Consider the following 9,582-nt stretch of genomic DNA (forward strand, 5'->3'; position numbering starts at 1 on the left):
TGAGGTGACGGCAGCGGTGTCAACTGATTGTAGTCGACAATAAGCGACGGATCTAAATCTTCACTGTGCAAGTGAGACGGATCATTAAGTCCAATAATAGCGCGATTACAGCAGCAGTAGCTGTTGGCGTTGTAAATGAGGCACTAGACAACGCTGACGTTTTCTCGTGGTGCCTGCGCTTCGTGATAGATTGTTTGGGTGTCTTCGCAGACGATTTGTCAGCTTTGCCCCATTTAGGTAGCATGCGAAGCGTCGTGTGATGTTAACCTGGTAAGTAAACACACTGGCTGCTTAAGCTAAAGGAGTGGTAGAGAGGACTAAAATTGCGCATCATATTCGGCCCGCTGTCCCGTAGTAAGCACTTCTAGCGAAAGGTCCCCCATTACTTTCAGAGCACACAGTTTGCGTGTAGCATCTATTAGCCTATAAATATATGAAGCTAATTATGAAAGCGAGATTTACTGTAAAGGGTACCGTTTGCTAGAACTGACAACAGTACTAGTCAACCTACACTGATTACAGTGAAGGTGACGTGCGTCGATTATTTCACGTACACTGACGTGCAGACGAATACAAGTAGCATATAAGTCTTAGCTACTAGAGGTCGATACTAAGGCATTAGTTCAGGGGCAAGGTAAAACTGCATCAAAACTTCATAATGATCTCTATCTACTGGCTATAATATATTAATAACTAACTATGTCGCACCGTTAAATCCTGTCTTGTAACGATTGGCGGGGTTGATTTCAACTTATATCACCAAAAAAAAGAGAACTTATGTCTTATTGCGTCAATATTAATATTATTGGAATTATCAAGTCCAAATTAATAAAAAAAATTCTGGATTTCTTTCCTTTTTATGGGAAATAATATCTATCATTCCTCTTATAGAAAATAATACTTATGTAACGTCCCATCACTTTTGCGTTCTGAAAAATTCTAGCAAAGAAAAAACGAACCATGTTCCTGTATGAAGACCGTGTAAATTCGATAAAAGCTTACAAGAATCTTTATTTAGCATCATCAGTGTTATATTGATTTGGTTTGTATTTCGTTCTGAATTCGAAAGGCGCGATAGTAAAGCTGGACAAGGCATCGAATACTAAAAGAATAATCATTAATGCATAAAAATTATAAAGATTATCATAACGTTAAGAGCCGTGACAAAATCTAGAGGATTTATTAATAAAAATTATAGGCCGCAGTCTAGCAAATCTTACAGCCAGCTGAGGCTCCTTTGACAGTTGTTTTTTTCTAATTTAGTCAATAAGCGTTAATAGGAAGCGTAAATTCAATGATAAAGAGGCAGGATTACCTTACAAACCATGCCTGATGTCGAATGCTTCGACTTGCGATACATATTACAAAGCCCACACAGCGGCGCGGGAGGTGGAGAAGGTGGACATTCACGATCCAAAAGGATTTGATCAATCTCCTCAAAAATTTTGTCTTCTGGTTCTGTGTGCGATTGAATACGTAAGCAAACCTCGGGAAGTGAAATAAATCAATTCACTTGTAAAAACCTTTGCATGGCGATTTTTTCAAAATTTGCAATCGTTTACCATCTCGAAGCCTCCGTAGTCCCTGTCATTAAAACATCAATTGTGCGAATTAAATCGCTAGAAGTAAAGAAACAATTAAGAATACATACAGTAACCCAATATAGTGCCGCTGCATGTGTCACCGCACGTAGTGTGATAAGTGTCCCATTAATTTCAAGACGCAAAAGTCGGGTACCTTTCCATAAACCAAAATTATGTAAGCAAAAATGAGCAATTTAACTATAGAAAGGGAGTACAACCCACTTTCTGAATTTTCCTCGTCAAGAGCTATTTTCGAAGCGCAGTGAATATCAGTCGTCATGATTAATACTTGATGTGTCGACTAGTGTATTATGAATACGTGTAAGTAATTACCAATGCTGCAACAGAGTTCCATTCGTACATGAATTCGGTACAGCATCAATTGGTGACCAGTTGTCTGGAACAGAAATGGCCGCCACAATCCATTGAGTTTTCGGTACTCGAGAAACCCCGAGAGTCCTTCAGTCTCGTCGTGTACAGCTTTGTACTTCCTCGCGGAAAAGGAGCAATAGGCAGCAAAGCCCGCAGACGATCGAAGCTTGACCGGTGCCTTTTCCGTACCCTCGGATTTTTGAACGGGCGTCAGCACTGGTTTCTCGTTATTTAAAGTTTCAGCTTTGTCGGTGGTGGTGCTTGCGAGTCTGTAGGAACTAAGATTACTTTCCGGCGCAGCTTCATCCTGCTCAGGTCCATTGCTCTCGCTTCTTATGGAGGCGTGAGACGTGACTCGCCATTGCTTCAAGCGCCTTGGTGCAAGTGTCGGCATCAATGTTTATCTTTTAAGTTATCAGGCCACTTCGATGGATTGATAAGTGGTAAGGATTCCATGCCGTCGTGTTAGACGATAATAGCCGCCACTGAACAGCGACATTTTCCATAGACTTTGATTAGCCTTTACGCCGAAACCTTAAGACCCAACACGTTTATTAAAACACCCATTGTGTCTAAAAATAAATGGGTTTTAAATACTTTTGTAATCATGCTGGGAGCTCCAGCGCTTGGGCGACTCCTTGCGCGTCAATCCGTGTCAGTGCTTGGGCTGACGGCGCTGGGTGTGATGGCTACTATCACAGGTAGAGACACTGAAATGCATAGTTTGGGGGAAAAAGGACTTGTTGCAGCAGTAAATTTTCGAGATAGCGATGATAAAAGCACAAGACTTGGCGCAGGTCGTCGGCTTATACTGAAGCAACGTAGCAAACACCAGGCTCATATACAAGAGGTGGATCAAATGAAGAAATACCTGAACGAATACAAGCAGCGCCGAGAGGCCATTGATTCGCTCCGTACGCGCTTTAATATGTATGCAAGCAAAAGTGTCGAGACTAGCGATGGTCGATGCGTCAAGGTCATGACGTGCACTGACTTTCTCCATTCGTTTGTACTACCTCAATTCCATTTCCGCTCTCCGGTCTGTTCTGGTGTGGCAATGGCTCATCTTTTGAAAGAATTGACTGGATTTTATGCTGGTAGCGACCCGATGTGACGTATGTGTGCGACTTTATGGGAGACGCCAATGGACTCGTGACGTACGAAGAGTATTATGTGCTTGTTCATCTCTTACAGAGTGAGTCTCGTATACGGGATTGAAGTCCACAACGTGGAATTTGCTGAATTTTCTTGCTGCTTGTATCCAGTTCCAAAGGAGCACTTTGACGTAGCATTTGCCATGTTTGATTTGGACGAAGACGGATCGGTGGATAAGGCCGAGTTCTGCGCTGTGATTGAAAAGCTGTTGCAAGCCATGAGTCCTCGTGAAGAGGAAGAGAGGATTGCAATCTCTGCAGAGAATACGCTTCCACGGTTGACCAAGTCTTTGTTTGGGCTGTTTGGCAAAACGATTACTGCTATAGAGCTGGAAGTTACGTTAGATAAATTACGAAAGCAAATTTTGAGGGCCGAGTTCGACTTGTATGCTACGGTGCATCCACTGACGAAGCAGCAGACCGTGTCAGTGCATGACTTTGCCTTAACTCTAATCTCGGGACATGATCCGAAAAAGCTGCCGCCTTATCTCGACCGTGTTCAGGCGCTTAATGCGTGTGACGTACGTAATTTCATAGCTGCTTTCTATATTTATGAAATGGTACATGCTTACTTTTTTGAATTTTAGGATGTGGTTACATGGGACGAATTTTGTACTTTTCACTTTAATGTACAACATAACCTGCCGGATATTAAATTAGCATTCGAACTTACTGGTGCCGACGAGATTACGGAAGGTAATACTTACAATAGGGTCCTTGTGGCGATTGAATTATTGTTTTATTTATTTATTTATTTAGCCGAATTTATTCGTGCGGCACGTATTGTTAGCGGTGTCGAACTTTCATCACCAGTTGTTGAGCTCGCGTTCCGTATTTTTGATGAGAACGGTAAGTGTCGGCGTGACAATTATGGAGTGAAATAGGTAGAGACAGTATCTTGAATGTAGGTAATGGAACGCTGGATCGGTCTGAGCTTTTTGAGGGGTTGAAGATGCGCAATACTGTCGAGCTTAAGCAGGTAGCAGATATCAAAATTTGATATTTCATTTTTGATTATTCATACATTTGCTGATAGAAATCCAGCGGTCGCTCGCAACTAGGAAAATTATGGCAATGTGTCAAAGCGGGAGACAAGAGTCGGCGACTTTGAGCGACTTGAACTCTTACTGTTTAACTTGGATGGTCAAGATGGAAATTTTATTCATTTACATCTTTTCATAACTTGGCGGGACTTTTGAAACAGCGTTATACTTTGCCGGGAACGTAATAAATTGTTAAAGCGTAATATGGTTTTATTATGCGTCTCCAAATTAATTGTTTGTTTGTGAATTTTCTTGAACGTGCCGCCGAGAAAGTGATCTAAATTGTCCAATTTTTTGTCGAGCTCATCAATTGCGGTTTGTTAATCTGCGCAATGATGATGCCCAAAAATTTTGCATACGTGCCAATTCCCGCCTAGTAATATACTGTGTGTTGGAGCATTCAATGCTCAAAGTAGTCGCTTAAGTTTTAGTTGGCAGAACTTTTTACAATGTTAACACTTTACAGTCAGGATTGAAAATCTCAAAACATCATGGTGTCGACTAAATCGTTTTCAATTCAAGTTGTGCGTTTGTTACGGGCTAAAGTTGCCCTGTTGTTTCACAGTCCCCGTTAAGTACACTTGGTGCACTTCAGGGGATGGTCAATTACTAAATAATAGTAATTAGACCCAGCACTCGGGTGTGGTACGGCCAACTCTTGTTATGTACACATGGTTGCACAGCTAGGAGGGATGACGTCTACTCTCCGTGATGAGGTAGTGTGGTGGGCGCTTTAGCTACCTCACCCAACGTACTAAGTACTGTCGTCACGGGAGCGGTGATCCGACTCTTCGTGCGCACATACTAAGTAGGAAGTAGTTTTCAGACTGATTTATAATTAATCGTATTAAATATAAATACCTATTTATTCCAATTATAAAATGTCATCTCTGTAGGTAACACTAATATGAATTGCGAGCGTATCTTTTTAGATACCTCGCGTAACGGATGACTCTAGCCGTCATCTTTCCTAATGTGAAAGCACCCATGTGCATCACATTCACAAGGTTGGGTCACAATGTAAACCACACCCAAGTGGTGGGTCTAGTCACTTCACTTAAGTAATTGACCATCCCCTTTAGTACACAAAGTGTACTTAAGGGGGACTGTGTAACATAAGGGCAACTTTAGCTCGTTACACCATTTTATCGCACTTGGCAGCTGCGGTGTCGCTTCGGATAAAGCGATACCCGACGTATTCATTTTGGTAAGATTGGCCATGCCGACTTACGACAAGCGATACTGACAGCTCTTTTTGCAAAATCAGGATGCTTTGGATTTGCTTTTAAAACTGACCGTCGTACGAATGGCTGGTCGGCTTAAAAGAAAAAATATGCAAACCTGGTCCTTTTCCACGACTGGTAACATCCGAACTTAGGTAAAATTATTAAGAAAGAAATAATGTGTACTTCTATATTAATTTCCTCTTTAGATGGTAATATTTATTTTTCCTCTTATAGGAAATAATGTTTATTATTTCTCTTATAGGAATAAATATTTATGTTAAAAGAAGGTCGATCGTATCGCTCAGTATTTCTAGGCACTGGGCGTGGGGCAGGCGTAGTGACCCGTCTTTTGACAATGATTGCAGTTGTGCAATCATTTATGACTTGAATAGCGAGATTTTTTGCTCTCCACATACGAGAGGTCCATAGGTTCTTGACCTCCGTTTTCTTGTCGTCTCGGAGGACTATAAGCTCCAGAGTGGACGAGAGCCTATTTAAGACTGAAGTCCTCCTGTTCCGTTATAGAGATCGCTTGGTCAAGCGACTCTAGTTCAAGCCGAATCACGTAAGTCTTAACAGGTCCATCTGCAAGACCTTCAATATACTCAGCTACCTGGGTTTGCTCATCAATTAGGCGACTCACGATACAACGCCTAGGTATCGTGTATGCTGCACAAAAGCGTGAAGGCCACGCTTGCTCTGCTTCAAATTCAGGAGATCGGCTCGAGCCAGAATCCGGCACGTGGCGGCTCAAATGTTTGCCTAAGCTGGGTCCAAAAGACCTCATACGACCCAAAACTAACGGGTCGTGAAGCTTTATCTCCAAGGCCGAGATTTTGCACGTCCGGCTCAGTTCAAATGCCAAATTTCACTTTCGTCGCATCATCCCTGATACGGCGAGCTTCAATGGGGTCGTCTAATTCGACGAACCATCTTAAAAGGGAGTCGCCTTCGACTGCCTTAAACTTAGGAATTTCGAACTTTAAGCTTTCGGGTCGACGTGGAAGCATCGGCCCGCTAGCAGCCTGTAAATGCTCGTGTCTCAGCAGTTCCAACTGTTAAGCACCCTGTTCTCAACACTTCCGCGTGTTGAGAGCCTTGCCGGCGAAGCAGTCTACTTTCTTAGGTTCCGTCGAATTCATGTTGTATGAATTCGGCTATAGCTGCATGTTGCCCGTCTCTTTGCAGAGCGAACAACATTGCGCTAACGGCTGGTCCACCTAGAACCGAACTCATGTGTTCGATCGCTATTCATTCAAGGTCACTCAAATGAATGAGCCTTTCGTGCGTTGCGCGATAGCCTTCTTGAGGAGATTGAAAGCTATCTCCTTCTTCATCCAACATGTCCATGACGGATGGAACGTGCGTAGGCCGTTGATTGGAGTGTTACCAGGTGTAACGGACTGTTAACAATACTAGTCAACCTATACTGATAACAGTGAAGATGGAGTGCCTCGAATACTTCACGTGCAAGACGTGCAGAGGAAGGTTCTAAGTCTTAGCTACTAAAGATAAATTCTTAGGCCTTATAATACGGAACAAGTAAAACCGTACATATATATCAAGTTTCTGACATAACGATCTTCGATCTACTGACTTTAATATGTTAATAGCCTACTAGGTAATGCGCCTCCTTGGGCAACGCCTTATCGTGTCTTGTAACGATTGGTGGGGTTGATTTAAACTTAAATCAACCAATCAATAGAAGTAATGTCGTATTGCTTCAAAAGCACCAAAATTGGTGATTTTTGAACTATTAAGTAAGATTTCAAAATTATAAATACAATGATTTGGTACTTCTATATTTATTTTCTCTCTTAAACATTAATATTTATTGTATCTCTTATAGGAAATATTACTTATGTAATGGTACATCCGTTACACAGCAGTTCTGTTGATTGGCTGATTTAAGTTTAAACCAACCCCGCCAATCGTTACTAGGCACGATTGGGCGGTGCGCAAGTAGTAGGCGCTATTCATTGTTTGATACTATATACTTAAGTCAGTTGACAGAAGATTGCTACGTAGGAACTTAATATATATGAATACAGCTTTACTTTTCAAAATTCAAGTCGTTAGTATTTACGTTTAGTATCTAATACTTCGTAGCTACCTTAAGACTTCGTCTGCACGTCATTGCACGTGAAGTATCGAGGCACTGTTATCAGTCCTAGCGAAGGCTGCTCCGTTATACCTGGTAGCACTTCGTGGTCCGTTCAAAGGCCACGCACGTTCCATCTAACATGGGCATGATGGATGTGTCGAAATATGCACAAAGAAGGTGCATAGGGTGACGTTTCAAGTTACGCGCAGAGAAGGTGCGTAATGCAACTATTCAAGATACACACAAAGAAGGCACAGTGAGTGCAAATTAAGGGCTCATTACTCACTCACACTGTCGCATGCTCTATGATGTGTCAGATACTAATGAACTCCTATTAAGTAATTTAGGACAGGCTAATTAGGGATGCACAAGTAGAATTAAGATAGTACATATTAGTTTCCCATTTACTACTTCGTTCGTAAGCTACACCATTCTAACAAGTTATGAGCCCAACTTCCAACTTACCTGCAAGTGATGTCGAACTTTCGACAACTTCTAGTCACGAAAGGGCTAGGTCGGAATCGGCAGCAACCACCTTGCACCGGTTGGGGTTCGTTTCTCAAACTTAACGCGAATCGAGTTAAATCTTTGAAGCCAGTCTTCGCGTCCAATGTCTGTGACATTGCGAATGAACGCGCTCCAGGCTTGCATCAACGAGATTTTATCTCGTTTATTGATGACACTGTACCATCGATGCTTAAGAAAAGCATCGAGATATAAATCTCCTCACCCGAAAGTTCTTCGCGCTGGTTACAAGGCCATGAAGCGTTGTCGCAATAAATAAGCGATATTAATTTGTAAGGAGTAGTCTCTTCCGACAAGCTACTGACTAGCCGTTCGGGCAAACGCCACGGGTTCTTCTCAGGGGTAAGACGAGACATGTTATCGTCTGCACTCCCCTGAGTGGTACCCACTGAAGCAAGGGTACCACAAGAACTTTTATTACGATGGCTTACGCCATCGTCATCACCACGCAAAGGGATAAGTGCGGGTGACGGCACGGAGACGGTGCTGGCGATGGCGAATAATCCTCATCGTCGGAACCAAACATGCTATAGCGAGCGCTATTAGCACGACTATCCGATTGAGCCCTCTCATTCGAAGGCTCATAGTCAGACGCCAGATGACGTTCAGGCGACTGTTTTACTCTTGTCGAGTCGGCCATTTCATCCGACTCGCATTCATAGTCGACCGCCAAAGAGGGGTCGGACTCACGTGGTGACTTACCACGTGCACCCGCAACATTTAGTGTTGCAGAAGAAAATGATACTTTGGCATACGAAATGTCTGCCGCAAGAGACAAATATGCGTCGCCCGCGGCTGTATGTACCGCAGCCGAAGGTTCCACTCTATTCGCTGACCGCATGGACCCGTTAATTATGCGATATAATTTAAAATTTTGGTTCTGACCATTTCACATCGTTTCCACTTAAGTGGTCGTATAGTGACCACTTTATTCAATGACAGTCAGAATGATTGTCGTTTAGGGGGGGGTGATGTATCGTTACATGTTATTAACACTTAAAGGTTGTTAATTAATAAAGTGTCTAAAAGGTAGATAATATTTGGGGAATATTACTATACATAGTAATATCCGGAAAGTTTATCCATCAATAGATGCAGACCATTATATCTACTTGCTCCGCGGTCCAGTCAGCACTGGACGCGCACAAAGAGAGAGAGAGCTAAGAGTGTAGGCGGGCACGTCGTAAATGCGGCCACGCTCTACTTAGACACACACCCTAGCACAGCGAGAAAGCGGTTTTGCCAGCTTCTCTTGCGTACAGTGACGTAGTGTGGTGGGCGCGTTAGCGACCTCACCCAACGCACTAAGTACTCTAGTAAAGTGTCGTCACGGGAGCGGTAATCCGGCCCCTCGTGCGCACTTACTAAGTAATAAGTAGTTGTCAGACTAATTTATATTTAATCGCATTAAATATAAATACCTAATTCTACCAATCAAAATGTCATCTCTATAGATAACACTTAATATGTATTGCGAGCGTATCTTCTAAATACCTCGCGTAACGGATGACGCTAGCCGTCATCCCTCCTAATGTGAATGCACCAATGTGCATCACATACACAAGGGTTGGTCAC

The 9,582-nt window shown here is 42.7% G+C and overlaps 2 protein-coding genes across 2 annotated transcripts; one reads left to right on the forward strand and one right to left on the reverse strand.

Moving 5' to 3' along the window:
* Positions 1–1,143: 1,143 nt before the first annotated feature.
* CCR75_008894 (uncharacterized protein) lies at positions 1,144–2,582 on the reverse strand (the record flags this gene model as incomplete). Its single annotated transcript, XM_067966941.1, has 6 exons — positions 1,945–2,582; positions 1,806–1,884; positions 1,652–1,737; positions 1,524–1,584; positions 1,325–1,458; positions 1,144–1,170 (listed from the first exon to the last, which is right to left on the reverse strand). The coding sequence occupies exons 1-6, from the start codon at positions 2,347–2,349 to the stop codon at positions 1,144–1,146; spliced, it is 792 nt and encodes a 263-aa protein (XP_067823411.1). The 5' UTR covers positions 2,350–2,582.
* On the forward strand, positions 2,563–4,384 carry CCR75_008893 (uncharacterized protein; the record flags this gene model as incomplete). Its single annotated transcript, XM_067966940.1, has 7 exons — positions 2,563–2,994; positions 3,057–3,150; positions 3,221–3,630; positions 3,697–3,805; positions 3,869–3,958; positions 4,018–4,088; positions 4,146–4,384. The coding sequence occupies 7 exons, from the start codon at positions 2,563–2,565 to the stop codon at positions 4,218–4,220; spliced, it is 1,281 nt and encodes a 426-aa protein (XP_067823415.1). The 3' UTR covers positions 4,221–4,384.
* Between the last annotated feature and the right edge of the window lie 5,198 nt (positions 4,385–9,582).

Source organism: Bremia lactucae, linkage group LG17 (assembly GCF_004359215.1).
Source record: "Bremia lactucae strain SF5 linkage group LG17, whole genome shotgun sequence".
Lineage (NCBI taxonomy): Eukaryota > Oomycota > Peronosporomycetes > Peronosporales > Peronosporaceae > Bremia > Bremia lactucae.